Source organism: Neopelma chrysocephalum, unplaced genomic scaffold, assembly GCF_003984885.1.
Source record: "Neopelma chrysocephalum unplaced genomic scaffold, ASM398488v2 Primary Assembly neopelma1_96780, whole genome shotgun sequence".
In the NCBI taxonomy this organism is placed as follows: domain Eukaryota; kingdom Metazoa; phylum Chordata; class Aves; order Passeriformes; family Pipridae; genus Neopelma; species Neopelma chrysocephalum.
This window is the reverse complement of record NW_020925424.1, coordinates 627,527-643,141: the sequence shown is the minus strand read 5'-3', so window position 1 is coordinate 643,141 and position 15,615 is coordinate 627,527. Positions and strand designations below refer to the sequence as shown.

General features: G+C 40.8%; 1 protein-coding gene across 4 annotated transcripts in view; it reads left to right on the top strand.

The window, feature by feature from the left end:
- Positions 1 to 4,429: 4,429 nt before the first annotated feature.
- Positions 4,430 to 15,615, top strand: part of MTMR12 (myotubularin related protein 12) — a 32,482-nt gene continuing 21,296 nt past the window's right edge. Inside the window, exons 1-5 of one of the 4 annotated variants that reach the window (XM_027709526.1) lie at positions 4,505 to 4,608; positions 11,515 to 11,617; positions 12,607 to 12,661; positions 13,555 to 13,694; positions 15,502 to 15,574. In XM_027709526.1, coding sequence (XP_027565327.1) covers positions 13,596 to 13,694; positions 15,502 to 15,574 — 172 coding nt within the window. In that variant the 5' untranslated portion in view covers positions 4,505 to 4,608; positions 11,515 to 11,617; positions 12,607 to 12,661; positions 13,555 to 13,595. Of the gene's footprint in view, positions 4,609 to 8,165; positions 8,181 to 9,635; positions 9,655 to 11,514; positions 11,618 to 12,606; positions 12,662 to 13,554; positions 13,695 to 15,501; positions 15,575 to 15,615 lie in introns of those variants that run through there. The other 3 variants (XM_027709527.1, XM_027709525.1, XM_027709528.1) reach the window with 3 other exon arrangements.

The following is a 15,615-nucleotide window of genomic DNA, read 5'->3' as shown; positions in this document are numbered from 1 at the left end:
CCAAGTGGTAGATGAACCTTCCTGGTCATTGGTCAGATGTTCCCATAGCCCCTCTCTATGGCCTTTTACCATCTAGAATGTTACTTAACCAAGACTCCAAAGTTTGCTCACTAGCTCTGGAAGGCCCTTGTAGAACAAAAATATCCAATGATTAGGGGATGCGTACAAAATTGCAATGGTCTGTATTGCTGCTGCTGAAGGAACTGCTGTTTGCCATCTGAGTCATGATGTGGCCATGTGGGACATCCCAGATGGCTTTACTTAAGAAATAAAATGCATCTCTTCAACCACCTTCAGGGAGGAACTGGGCATGTGGCATCCATAGATTGAGACATGGGATGGATTAGGAGTCAGAGCCAGAGTTTTCAGCTGATGAAAGCTAGAATAGATCTGCTTTCCCTTTACTGGGGGAGATTCACACAAAACCTCCCCAAAGAAATTAGGTTCTCACAACAATGAATAGAAAATGCTACATACAAGATTGAAACACACAATACAGTCAGTAGAGAAAGATCACTGTAACAAAGACGAGAGATAAAGAGTTCATGTAAGACACCATTACACAATCTCTGACCATATACTTCGTAAATGAGGATGGAAACAAATGGTTATACTCCACAGCTCCAGTATTACCTTGGAGTTCACCTCGAAGGTGACAAACTGTAATCTGAACCAAGTTTGGAAACTAATTCCCAAAGGACACTGGAAGTACTGACAGATGAAAATGTCAGTGTGAATCCAGTGCTAAAAGCAACACCTTAGAGTAGAGCTTTTCTACTCTAAGGAAGCTCTGCCCACCTGTGACTTTGCAGGTCTACAGCAGGACAAAGACTCCTTCTATTTTCTTCAGCAAGAGGAAATCGGGAGTAGAAATTCAGTAGTCACACAAGTTTGCTCAACACCCAGAAATGGCTTTAAAAATTCGTGACACCTGTCCAACCTATACCAAAGCACCCACAACACACACTGACCTGCATCCCACCCGAGTGCACCACAGTGCATCCAAGCCCCCTTTGGACTCCCCAAGGCACCGCGATTTACAAAGTCCCAGGCTCAGAAAAGCTGGAATGCTGCACAAAGCTGTGTTCAGTGATCTTTGCCAACTGCGCTCCAGATACTGCCTCGCATAATGCCTTATCCAGGCTACTTATTCCCCATGGCCAAGGCAATGCTGATGAGAAGGACTGCCACGAAGGAAAATAGGAGATACAACCTGTAGTTGAGAGGATCCCTGAAAAAAAATTGATAGAAAAGCTGCAAGTGGCTCCTTTGTGTCTCCCCTCCATCAGCTGTTCCCACCCAGCCTGGGCACAGCTGAGAATTCAGCCCAAAGAATTACTCGAAGTAATGGCACATAAATTTTTTAAACAAAGCAATCTCTGTTCAGGGGAAGATCAGAGCTGGTCTGTGAGTTTCCCTCTTTTGAAGCTGTAAAGGTGAACACTGTGATTACATTTTTAGAAAGAGTTCAAAGTATCAGGATAAAATAGGGGCAGTAAAATGCCGTATGTTCCTCACCCACCACAGATAAACTAGAACTTGACTTTTAAAAAGTTTTGCTCTTCTACATTTGCATGACTGTCATTGATATAACTGAGAAATGTAAAACTGAACAAAACTAAATTACATAATTTTACACACTTTTTTTTAATATACTGAAAGTCATTGGCAGCATGAAACAACACTTCCCATTTAGAAGTAACGTGGGAAGACATATCCTGTTAATACACCATCGCAGGAATTTCAATTTGTTGCAAAATTATGTCTTAAAAAGTCTTCACTGGTGAAGAGAATAATCCCAAATGATACAGGATCGAATTGCCTTATTTCCTCACAGGGAGAAAATTACAGGGGATAATTTGGAACAACACTACAGAGTGAAAATGTGCAGGGAGGGAGCACATGAAAATGACAGAAAAGTAAATATATAAATACATAAATGAGAGGCAGTAGATGACTGTGGGGAAGTAGATGACTATAGTGTAAAGACAAGGAAGGGACGTAGGACACTTCAGAAGACCAGCTTCAGTCTGGCCAAGCTGATTTCCCGAGGTGCTCTGAGCACTGGGCAGTCTTTTGAGGCTGCTCTGTTTCTTAACAAAGACTATATTTGGGTGCCTTCACAAGGAGCCTATTTCCCTCCACTGTCTGCAGGAGGAATCTATGGAGATCAGGTGGCTGGGTTGAAGTTGGCTTTTGTGAGTACTCCCCACAGATTCCAGATTTTAGAAGAGAAAAGGAGAAGACAGAGGCCTTCCTGAGGAAAGGGAAGATCCCCAAAGCCCTCAGGGCTCTGTAATCTGTTGGGTCACTGTGGGTTGCAGCTGGCCCTTTCAGATGCCAGTGTACTTTTCTGAGGTCAGTTAACCTGCATGTGTGATAGTTTATTTCATTCATTCCAGAAAAGATGAACACACTGACTGATGAAGGGGATCTGAATCCCACCCTTGCATTCCAGGCAAAAGGCTTCAAATTCCTTCTGCAATTGGTTGAGCCCTGCACATTTGGCAGCCTGGAGAGCAAACCCGAGGAAGGAACACTCCCTCTTCATTGCCAGGGACAGGACATGGATATTTTGCTGTGGATATTAGCAGTTACATTCCAATTTTTTTGGATGTAGGTCTTTTTTTTATGAGATGTTGAAGAATGAATTCCCATGTGCTATGTGGGAATCAAGGCTCCTTTTGCACTTCCCATCCGAGTTAAGACTCTGGCCTAGTGTCAAAACATCCTTCCTCTTTGAAACGTGCTATGTCAGTAAGTAGCTGGTTTTTGCCTTAGCGTGCTATAAACTTCATGGCATTCTGAGGTATTCATGCTATTCCCACTGTAAATTCAGATACTTTAAAACTTTTTTTTTGTAGTGCCATTCTCTTTCTTTGTGTATTTTAATACACTAGAGAGCACAGAAGTGCAGTCCCACATTTTCCCGCACCCTGGACTTACACAAATTTAATCCCATGGGGGGTACTTTTGACCTATGCAGCTGAGGTCAGCTGCAATGTAAGGAATGACAAGGAAGCAGCTGTGGAGTGAAACAAGAGAGCTCTTCTGCGTGGGATCCCATACCAGAATAACCTTTGTTGTAAAACTACTAATGAAACCTAATCTCTGAATTTTCTTCTTTTTTCTGACAATTTTCTTGAAGGTGATTAAATCCAAAGACTTCTTTTTCCTTGAGTTTGAAAAGAAAGAAATTGTTTTATTTCTGAATTAAAACAGTCACTCTATTTTATTTTTTCTAAAGGCTGTCTTACACATGTAACCCTTTTTCTTCCTCTTTTAGTTTTTCTAGGTCTGGGTTTGGAGCAAGGTAAATAAAGATATGATATGAGAAGTGCTTATTATTATTATTTAAGTAGCTATTGATGTTCACATCTTATGGTCTACCGAAGTTTGTAAAGTATGTTTTATTTTTGTAAAAATATTTCCATAAAGTCTACTCTATGTGCAAATTGTCGCCTGGGTTACCATTCATCATTTGAATTGCTGTGTTGTCTTGCTGCATTGCCACAGGCCATTTACAATATTTGCATTGTTCTGTATCCATATAAAAATGGAGCTTTTAAAAGTCACCTAGATACCAGGTAAACCTGGTGTTCGTTTACAGTGTCCAAAGAAAAGGCTGTGGTTGTAACACACTAACAGACATCGAGCAGAGGACTTCTTGGGGTCTATCAGCAGTCAGGTTTTAGGGGATTTAGAGGATTATTTCATTGAGAGCTAGTTTTATGTCATTTTCCTTGCACTTCTCCTGCCATAACTAAAACTCTACGTCTCAGTGCTTTGTTTATATTTTATTTAATGCTGACTTTTAAGTTTGCGCAGATACAAGACTGGCATTTTGCAGCTGAGTACAAAACAGTGCAATGGATGACTAAAACAATATTAGGAAGATATTCTTGACTGTGAGGGTGGTGAGGCACTGGTACAGGTTGCCCACAGAAGCTGTGGATGCCCCATCCCTGGAAATGTTCAAGGGTAAGTTGGATGGTGTTCGGAGCAACCTGGTCTGGTGGAAGGTGTCTCTGCCTACAGCAGAGGGGTTTGGAACGAAATGAGCTTTAAGGTCCTTTACAACCCAAACCATTCCGTGATTTTATGACTCTGTGGAAGTGACAACGGGACCGAGGCACAGGCAGGGGCAGGCCCCCTCTCAGCGACGCAAAAAGGGACGCGGTTACCCCCAATTCAAAAAGTCAGCGGAGGAGGGACCCCTGTTAGCCCAAGCCGCGTCCAGCAGTTCAAAGCAAGAGCCACCGGCACCTTCCCTGGACATCCCGCGGGAGATGCCCGGGGCCGTGCCCTCCCACCCCCGGGGACGGTGACTGACAGCGGCCGGGCCCACTGAGGGCTGTGGGCGGGAGGCGGCGCCCCAGAAATGGCCGTCGCGGGGCCGGGCCGGGGCCGGGTTTGGGGCTGTGGGAGGGCATGGGCGGTGCCGACTTCGTGATGCGGATCCTGGCCGCGCCGCCGCGGGCTCGCTCCTTCCGCTGTCTCCCCGCTCGGGACGAGCCCAGGGAAGCGGCGGGGCTGCCGGCCGGGGCCATGTTGGGCGGCGGGGCCAGGGCGGCCAAGCCGTCCTTCGTGTCCTACATCAGCCCAGAGGTGCGGGGGGCGCGGGGAAGGGCGAGGAAGGGCCGCGGGAGGGGCTGCGGGGCCGCGGCGGACCCGGGGGGGCCCGCGGGGTCGTCCCGCCGCCCTCGGCCCCGGCGGGTCCGCGGGGAGCGGAGGATCCTGAGGGAGCGGGGACGGTGCCGGGGGTGCCGCCGGGGACTGCGGAGCTGAGCCTCCCGGGAGCTGCCCCGAAGGTGAGGGGGTGAAGAAAAAGCTGAAAAAATATTAAGAAATATCACTGGCTGGCCAGAGGACTTGTTTTTATGAGCGAGGACCAGATGCCGGGCTGTGGCTGCTCGTCCCGTAAGGTGGGACTTTCCGAACCTGTTGTTCTTATTGTCCCTGAACATCACTTCGCGCTGTGCCTCGGTGAACTCCTGGCTCTCAGTTCTGCCGCTGGAAAGCCCTGGATCTCCCTCCGTAGCAGCTCTTGGCTGTGTGTATCTTTCTGTATTCAACCTTCATATTGTTCTTCCCTCTTGTCCTTGCACTTATTTATTGAAACTTATGTTGGCGGCTTGATCGAAGTGACCTTAGACTCGGTTTACTGAGGTCATCTTGTTACCAGATGGCATTAGATCAGTATTATTCTGTATTTCTCCATTCTTATTCCTGGTAAACAGCTGTTTTCTAGTTAAACCAATCCATGAAAATGAGCCATATGTGTTGGGGTTTTTCCCCCCCTCCTAGTTCTTTGTAATGTGTGTCAGACCGGTTCTTCTTAATTGTTTGATTCTCATGAGACCTTCTTAAGGAAGAGATTTTTGTTTGTCTTGTTGGTTAGTACAGTCTGTCACTGGTAGGACCTTGGTGAGTCCACTGCTTTTATTTTTTACTGGATCTGAAAACAATGCAGAGTTGTTACAACTAAAGTAGCTGTGCTACTTAAAACTTAGGTCCTTAGTTTGCGATAGCAAAACTGGTTCTATATGTTGTTCAGGCCTAGTGGCTTGTAGTTTCATTGGTTTGCTTTAAAAGTTTTCTCTTTCCAAGCGAAAACGGATGACAATGATATATACAGATATTTCTGGAGTCAGCCAATATATCCCTGTGTGACATCACTGTTTCACCTTAGGAAAGTTCCTTGTACAAATATACAAAATTCAGTTCTCAGGGAACTGAATTTTGTGAAGGTCACGACTTGTTGGACTTACTGGATGACATTTCACCACTTAAATGAGGGAGGTGGATGACTAAAGCTTGCTAGAAAAAATGGCCGATCTGGAAAAGTATAAGTCAAATATATATAGTGCAAAATAGTAAAATATCAAATAATAAAGAGTACTTTAACTTGATTTCAACTGCAGTGATGTAACACGTCAAATATGATCCTGATGGCTGCAGAAAGAATAACAGAAGTATTTAATATTGGAAGATGAAGCTCTTAATGAAATATCCTAATTCACTTGAGCTTGCAGTCATTAGCTCTTGACGTATTCCTGCTGCTTTTAGCCCTCTCCTTTTTAGACTTAAATTTAACAATTTCATGGACTCTTGCAGCAGAAACTTTGTGTTACACTTGTGACTTCTGCCATAGAATTGGTATCTCACTAGCACCTTCAAAAACTCAGTGAAATTGAGGTCTGATGTGAGTAGCAAGTAAAGCAAGTGTGAGTCTGCTCTCATTGACAGCCTATGGCTGCCTTAATGGTTACACAGGCAACTGAAGACTTTAGTGGCTTTTTTGAGGATTAAAAAAAAAAAATTAGATATATGTTGAAACCTGTGAGGCTATTTGGGTATCTAGAAAAAGCATGTTGATTAAATATCCTAAAGTAAGCAGAAGTGAGCATCTCTCAAGGAACTGTGTTCTGTATGCACCCAAGAAAAATAACTTTCTGAACATGAGTTTCCTGTACAAGTTAACTTTCATGTACCTGAGTTTTTAAAATGGATCTAGACTGCTAGAACAGGGGAAATTCCTAATTCCTTGTATGTGGAACATAGTTTGGTCGGCTGGGAAATTTGATCAAGATAGTGTTCACTTCCAGGTGCTCAGGGAGGAGTATTGGCAACAGGTGTATTCAGCGTGATGCTTCCTCTGGCAGGTCCTGTCAAAAGGTGGGAAACAGCAGTTCAGGGACTTGATGAGTTTGAGTTTACATCTGGGTAGCGTTGGAGTTAGTGGTGGACTTCTTGCTGCATTTACAGAGCCTTACCTTGAATCTCTTTGTGCTTCTGACCTGCAGCAAGATTTCCTGTCAACCATGGTGCAACAGAGAGCAATATACTAGTGTTATGCTGTAGCCCCCCTTGCTTGCAGCCTCCAGGTTCTTTGGGCTTGTCCTCGCTTGCTTGGGAAGTTGTTTAAGACCTAAAGCTGCCCCTTCTAGGTTAGGGGAGCCCTACAATAAGGAAATCAACAGCCAGAGCTGAGTTTTGGTTTAGCCCCTCTTATTTATTCCATCTTCAGATACTTGAGGGACACACTAGGCAATGTTCTGAAAAGTAAAATTTAAGTTAGCTTTAAGCTGCGCCGTGTGTTTGATTAAGAAAAGAAACAGGAACACTATTCATGTTAATATATGACCACATGGAAGTAAGGAGTGAAAAGAAAATGCTCTTTAATAAAGGAACAGAAGTATTTTCTGCTGTGAAACCCCAGAATGTCTGAAAAAGCAGTGTTTTTGACATCTGACTAAATATAACCTAGTTATGCTCTGCTGTATGAAACCACAGATCAATCAATGGTCTGTTGAGAGTGAGACCGTAGGATGTTGATATTAATGACACACTTCCCCTCAGGACAGACTTGGCTACCTTGCAGGAAGTGGGGTGAATGCTAGGGTATAAAGTCAATGTTTTGACATGTCTGATCATAGACTTGGAATATTTGTCTATGGAGACACAGAAACAAGAACCATTGAATTACTTCATGATTTCTAACTTTTCAAACTTTCAAAACTGAGGGGATTTACAGGGCAAACAAGGTAGATCATATTTTCCTAAAAAAATATTAATTTGGATAAAAAAGTATATATTAAATTTGATTTCAAGCTTAAAGTTGATTTTCGTGCACATACATTCTTTAGAGTTAAATCCTTCATGTTAATTATTATGGAATGCTGTTTCATGTGTTAGCCCTTAAACTTTAAAAGAGGTTGTTCTGCTCCATGCTGCTTGTCCCTGAAATCTGGAGTACACCACAGACTGCTGAGGGTAACTTTCATACCTCTTGTGCTTTGTCTCTCAGATCCTGCACATTTTTTAGCTCATAACCACCGCGAATACTTTTTGCTTGTAAATCTTGGTACAATATTGTGTGTTCTGTAGTAATCACTCTTAAAATAGCACAATGCTCCTTCAAAGCTGAAATGGTGTATTTAAAGGGTTAGTAGTATATGGAATAGGAGTTATTGAAGAGGACAGCTGGGCTAACATGGGGGAAACCAGGAGCTGATGTCAGAGGGGATGGACAGGACAATGTAAGGAAAGAGGAAAGGATAAGAGATGAAACGGACATGGAAAATATGCGCTATGATCTAATGGACTGTTGAATAATGGAGTGAAAGGAAGGAAAATGAGCAGTTAGAGATTATTTTCAGCAATGTTATTAAAGTGTAGTAAGTATATTCTCTGGATTGTATGGCATACAACATGGGATTAGGCTTGTGTGACCAATAAAGAAAATACCAAGCACTTAATGTGGTTTGTTTCAGAATACAAAGTATATGCTATGCATTTGCACAGGTATTTCCTCTTTTGTGTGACATTCTGGTGGAATTGTCAGGCACAAGTTTGATTTATTTTACTCAGGAACGCTGTACCTCATTTGTTGGAGCACCACAACTAGCTTGCAAGTATTTCAGTACACTTTGACTTTTACAACTGATAACTTTCTAAACCATACATTTATCTTTCACTCCTCTGTCAGTCTTTTGATGAAGTAAATATGAAAAAAAAAGCAGATGTTCATTGCAAACCTCACCATGATGTAGAACTTACTTTTGGAAAACTATATAAAAACAAGAAAGTAACCTGTGTCCTCCCAGCTCTACTATTTGCTGTCAGCTTTGAAAGAATGTACTTTTCAGCCAACACTCTTGATACTCTGAAAGTGATAACTGGTTCCTTTACTGTTTGAATCTCAGAAACATGTTCTTCAGTATGTTTACTAAAAATCTTATTTTTCATTGTTGGAACTACCTCTAGCACAAATGTCCAGCTGTGGATAAATGGAGGCATTACTGTGGGTAAGGTGGGTTCAGAGTTTTTACGGCATACAGTTTGCAGTAGCAGACTGTATGCGTGGTCTCTGCTGGGAGTGATGAGTAACATCCAGTGTCAACAGACTTGTATCTATCTATCTATCTATATGTATATTGCAATGCTGATTGAAAAACAAATATCCAGATTTTCTAACAGGGTCTATGTTCTAGCATGCAGGTAGTGTTTTTCTCTCTTTACATATCTCCTGTACACAGTTGTTTACCTCCACATGGAGTGAGGAATTGCTCTCAGTTGTGGTGAGACTGTAGGACAAAAAGCAGGACTCACTTGGGATTCCTTTCCTGCTTCAGCTGTTAGGACCCTCTTAATGAAGCATAGCTGCTGCTTAACCTTGCTACCCTGAACTTGATGTTGCCTCACATGTGCACTTGGGGAAGACCTCCCCAGACAGATGTAGGGAATATACACTAGTCCCTTCAAATATATGTGTTTTTGGGGATAGCTGAATGTAGTCTCTGGGTATTGCAAACTGTGCAGTTGTTGCTCATACTCAGGTAAAAACCAAGATGAGAAGAGGTGAGCCTTTCCTTAAGAAAAACAGTTTCTGTATTGTCTTTTCTCCCCTGTGTTGAGGCAGAGAATCTGTGAGCATTGTGGTGTCTCCTTTCCCTGGCACTTCATGTTTTTATAGGGCAACCTGAAGTTGCTTTGAACTAGCTAGGAGGAGTATGCATTATGAATTAATAGGGTGTCAGCCTGAAATTGTGGCATGATTTGGTACTCTGCACTGTTACAACTGATAATTAAAGGGCATTGCTGTAATACCTACCACTATTCTAGAGCCTGGAAAAAGGACTGTAGCACAGGGTGAGTGCACTAGTGAGAAGCATCTCTGAGAAAGAAGTTTCTAAAACCCTCAGCAAAGTTCAGGTCTTTGTCTCTATAGTATCTGAAGCAATCAAAGTTAATTTTTGTCATTTGTGTGGTGTCCTATGGGTGTCTGCTTTTAGCTGTGGCTGCTAGTAGGGTTTCCTGTGTTGTATCTTGAGTAAGAAGTGACAAAATGCTGCTTGGGGAATTCAGAACAGGAAAGCTACAGATCTATCTATATAGATCTATAAGAAGTATCACTCTAGAATCTGCATAGCTTTCTGTGGTCACATATGGAAAGTGCTTGCATGCTTAGCTTCAGCAAATGGTCAAAGGGTGAAGATTCCTGAAGTCCAAATGTGTTTAGTAGCCTGTGGAAAAGGACAGATTTACTCCTGCTGCTTCCCTTTCTTTTGTTTCTGTGCTCATCTGACCTGTTGATGAGCCAGTTCTGCTAACAATGGGCACTAACTGCAAAACCAGATGTAGCACAAGTACATACATCCCAGCTGATCTTATGAACCAAATTACCTCACCATGTAGTCAGACAAACCCAGGGATAAAAGAACTGGATGGGAGACTATGAACCTGTGACTGATTAAAGGGATGTTGAACAGCATGAATTGTAGTGTCAGCAGGCTCTTAAGTTAGTGGTAGGATCTATGTTGCCCCAAAACTTAAATACATATTAAAAAAAAGTTGAAACAGAATGGAGATGGTAGTTAAAGATGTGGTTTCCTGCACAACTTGCACAGACTCATGGTGAGTTAACAACATATCTTCCTAAAGATCTTTGCCTTCTCCCCGAAAAGAGCAAATACAAAATGTATCTACAAAATGTTACTAGAATTTAATGTATTTTAATACCTTCCCTTGGCAAATTAGTGCCACAGCGTGGATTCTTCGGCAACATTCATGGCTTGCAGTCTAGCTATCCCTAGTGTTTAATATGTTCATTAATTCATTATGGGAATATAAACGTTGACTTTTAAATAGAACTGTTCTGTAGTCTTAGCTCTTGGAAGCTGTTGAATGTTACAGGGATTCTGCCTATAGTAAGCACTGCAGTGAGTGGGGTTTTGTCAACAAAGCAAAACTGGATTTTACAAGGTGATCTCACTGTTTGACTGAGGTCTCTAATCTGCTCTGATGGAATCTAATGAAAATTTTAATTCCTTTTAGAAGATAACCAATTTAACTTGTAACCAACACCCAAAACACGTGTTCAAAATTACTGCCTTGGATACCTGTATAAAATCTTCATTGCATTTTAGCAAATGTGTGGAAGCATAAAGAACTTCTTTGAGGTCAAATTTGTTTTTCCTCAGGTCTTACCTGCCAAGAGTAACATAAAATGGAACTCATGGCAATGAGTTAAAACACTGAAGCAGTGTGTATACAGAAACAGTTATTACATGCCTTATGGTATCTCCCAAAGTAAAAGTTACTGGAAAAGCACCTAGTTAATATACTGCTTTACTGTTCTGTGGCAGTGATTATTGGCATGCAATTTCTGAGCAGTGTTGCATGTAGTTGCACACACAGAGTGATTGTATAAGGTATGGCTATTAAAGTCACTAGTAAATCCAAAGTTTAGCTTAGGAGTGGTGAGGAGGCAGCACTGGAGAAAGAAAAGAGTGTACGTATCTTCTCTGAATGCAGCAGTGTTTACATTAAGCTACAGTAATTTTTCTAGCTGACAAGTGTGAACTTTGATTAAAATCTACTTGTACAACATCCACTCTTAGAAGTCAAAGGTAGCAAACTGTGTTTTGCTTTCTGCATTAGCTGCCAGCTGTAGTTAAGGATTTCTTTCTTCACCACTATTTTAATTTTATAACCTTTTTCTCTTTTCAGCCTGTCGTGAACATCTCTGCTGTTCTCATGACATGATTTCCTGGTGGCTTTAGCTTTGCTGTGCAACTTTCAAACTTTGTTCTGGGTCTTCTGAGTGTTGAGGGCACGTGTTTATATGAAGGGCGAGGGGGTTTATTTTTGTGCTCTCAAGGGCTTTTGTTTCTCTGTATTTAATCCAGCAAAACTATTATTGCTTGTATCTCCCTTTGATTGCTTGCCTTGATTTGGAGTATCTGCCTCTGGATGCTGGTGACAAACTAAAATTAGCTTGCTTATTGCTGTGGCCCCGGGGGGGTTTCCAGTTAACTAATAGTTTTCCAGAAAGACTCCAATGCGTTTGAAGTGATCGGACTTGGAGGAGGAAGTTCTGAACTGGCTGAGCAGGAAGGGTGTAGCATGTCCTCTTTATTAGTCTTTTGGCTGGAGATTTTAGCACAACTATCAGTGCCGTAAGGCTGGAATAAGTGATACTGAGAATGTTCATTTTATGCAGTTTAGATCCAAACTAAAGCATATACCATCACTGTTTTTTACCTCTTGGCTCTGAGATCCTGAAGTCCCTTTTACATTGTGTTAGTACTGTTTAATAACTTTTTGTGCTTTGATTGAAATAATCCATGTAAGAAAATCAGAAACAGGTAGTGATGGATGAACCTTGAAAAACTGTGAAGGATGCATTAGAAAAAATAGTAAGTCATATGTGGCAAAGCTTATGAATGAATTCTGGGAGATGGTGTTGTAATACTAAGTTTGTGCTTATTCATTCAGGTGTGCTGAGAGAACTTAAAGTATTTGTAATGTTTTATTTCAGTCTGTTATTTACACAAATAATGCATTTTTTTGTGTGTGTTCAGAAATGCATGTAACTGTCACGGTGGGTGGCAAACCACTTAATTATTAGCTAATAGAATACTGACATTTAGTGGAAGGATCACATTGCAAACTTACTCTCCTTTTGTATAGAAGGCGTTTTCCTTAATTTTAATTTGCCTATTTGCTAGAATGTAAGGTGCTGTAGAGGGGGAGTGTTGTTATTTACAGCATATGTTGAAGGTAGTAATTCAATGTAATAATTCCTCTTTCTCTCTTTAGGAAATACACATAAAGGAACCTATAGAAAAGGAAGTAAATCCTCGCTTATTACCAGGTAACAGTTGTATGTTATATGTTTTTGTTTGTTTGGGAACTGAAGATAAGAACTAGAGGAAACTTACTTTCTAGTTGCTTTGCTTCTACTGTGAGTTACTTAGGCCTCTTGATGTCTAATTTATTGTTAAGACTTTTTTATTTTTTTAATTTACAATAATTTCTTTTTAAAAAATGTTTTCCAAGATCAGGAAAGACAAAATATCAGCAAAAGTTTACAATAAACTACTACTGGTGTATTAAGTTTCTTGCACTTTCCAGTAAAGAACAAAAGTTTGTCTGATTTTACCTATTAAAACTTTCTTTTCTTGAAGTTCAGTTGCTGTGAATTTTAAGACTAGATCTTCGTTGACCATTATTTATGCAAACTTGTGTTTGAGAACTTTAAAATAGCCCTGGGACCTGCAAAATAAGCAATGTCCTCAGTCAAAGTTATGAAAAATTAACCATGATGAACTTGAAATAATTAACTCAAATGTTTCAGCATTCTTAGAGTTTAACAGAAAGGAAAATTGGAAGAGTTAACTTGTTTATTGACCGGATACTCTGTTGTCGTTTGTTTTTTTTTCAAGTGCACACTGGCAAGGTTGTTCTTTGCAACTCTGTGTGTTGTTCTTCTGCCACTTAAGAGTAGGCCATGACAGAGGTACCTCTGGTTACAGAACTCCTAAGCATCTGCAGTTCGGGCCGTCCGGAGTAGTGTGAATAACCTGGAAGGCTCTCAGTGGGCTGATTCAGGAGCTGCCTCTTAGTGGTTTTGTGTCACAGTGATGAAATATTTTCAGATGAGTTCTGAGAAGCTGTCAGGAAGTTAATGCTGAGTTTAAGATAACAACTGAAACAATTCACTTATAAATGTCAGTTATGTTGCAAGTCGGTGTTTCTTTTGCACAGGTGAACTGCTGCTTTGTGAAGCAAGCACAGTGTACAAGTATATGCAAGAAGATGGGTCAAATCGTGGCACCTACGGGAAACTCGTGTGCACAAACTTCAAGATTTCTTTCCTTGACGATGATTCTGCTTCAGATGATAATGTAGGAAAGCAAGTTTTCTAATTGTGACCAAACAGGCTCTAAAGCGTGTAGTGCTTCTGAGTAAATAATCTTTTTTTTTTTTTGCATCCCTGTGTAAAGGAAAGATAAGTTCATAAATTGTTCTAATGCATGCAGAGTAACTTAAATCTGCATCTGCATCCTCAAGCTCTAATGACTATTTTAAATAAAAACAATGCAATCTTAATGTGGACGCTTACCTTAGACATAGTTTATAACTTTCGTGAGTTGGTGAAGCTTAAGTTAGAAGAATCTATGGTTTAGAAAATTAAATCAACAGTTTGTTTAAACCTGATTTCTGACTCCTTGTCTGGTAGCAATAGTGGAAGTGTGAGTGTCAAACGTAGCTCTGGTACGGGAGTCTGACATCTGTCTGACTTGACTTGGGCTACATCTGCAGAATTACTTCAGGGCTGTATGAGACTGAATAAGCTAGTACTCAGTGGAAATGCTCCAGATAATTTATGTGGCTCACTAAGGCTCTGAATTATTCCATTTGAAGTCAGGTGTTCCTGAAAAGATTTAAAAAATCTAGTGCTGTTGAGCTTGCAAAACAGTGAATAAGCTAAAAGCTCCTCAAATCTTAAAAATTATTTCCATCTTGTTTCCTTTGGTTTAGGTGCTCAAATTGAGCTGTGAAAGGGGAGTGATAGTGCCACACCTTTTTTGATATGCTTAACCATTGAAACAGTTTGGTCCATTTAGGTGATAAAAGTGACAGGAGAGGCTGGTATGTGGCTCTTGAGTGCAAGATGATCTCAACAATGAAGAACAGTGAGAATAATATGATCAGCACACTTTGATGGTAGTCAGAAGTTTCTTGGGGTAAAATTTCACAAAGTTTAAGCATTAAAACTAAGGCTTCTGTAGCCAAATACAGATTTTCGGACCTTCTGGAATTAAGACAAAGTTGTGGAGTTTTTTAGCATAAATTGCAAGTGATGTGGAAGTAGTTGGTAGTTAGTGTGGAAAGTTAGTAATGACCATGCTACTTTCTGTTCTACCACTAACTTTAGACCTTGGTTTTATAGTATGCCAAGTCAACTATTTTTCTTTTAACAAAAGTTCAGTATTAGCCACCTGATTCAGAGTACTGCAGACCTGGAAGTAACGTGAATAAGGTTAACTCTGTTCACACAAAATATAATTTACTGATGTAGTGTACATCAGCCTTTTGGTAATAATATTTCACATAACAGTGTTTAGTTGTGGCATCACTCAAATGCCATTTTTAACTCTGAACCTGTGGAATGATAAAAGTGGAGGGAACTCCAAATCACTTCAAGTTTGGTGACACAGTAGTAATTGGGTTGTGTGTGTCTTCACTTTACCCAGTGATAAATCTGGCTATGATGTTGGAATATTCTTGGGGTGCTTGTTCTTTTAAGAGACTTTGTATTTCCTGCCAGGTTCCCATAGCAAGGAAACTTGTCATAAAAGGGCTTGGATTCCATCAAGTTACTGTATTTCCTGTTTACTGGGATGATTCTAGTTTGAAAAGTGACTCTCAATAGAAATGCATGCTCTGAAGCTATTGGAGAAGTAAAAACTCTGTCTACATTTCAAGCATGGCTGAGACTTAAAAAAACTGTATCTGCAGTTTACAAACTATGTCTGTGTAACCTGCATCTGTCTGTATTTTAATAACTATTCTCAGTGTTCTGCCTTACACAGCTTGTAAGAATAAGAAGTGCTGCTGATATTAATGTACTGAATGCATCCTTTACTTGTGAGGAGGTGCTACTGCTTAGCAGTGTGACTTTTCTAAGAATATTTTTTTATGTTCTAGGAACCAGAATTTAAGAATAAAATTGTAGGAGAAAATGACATAACCCTGCAATGTGTAGATCAAATCTATGGAGGTAGGTCAGCTTTCTCCTCTGAGGTGTTTTGTAGCGCTCCT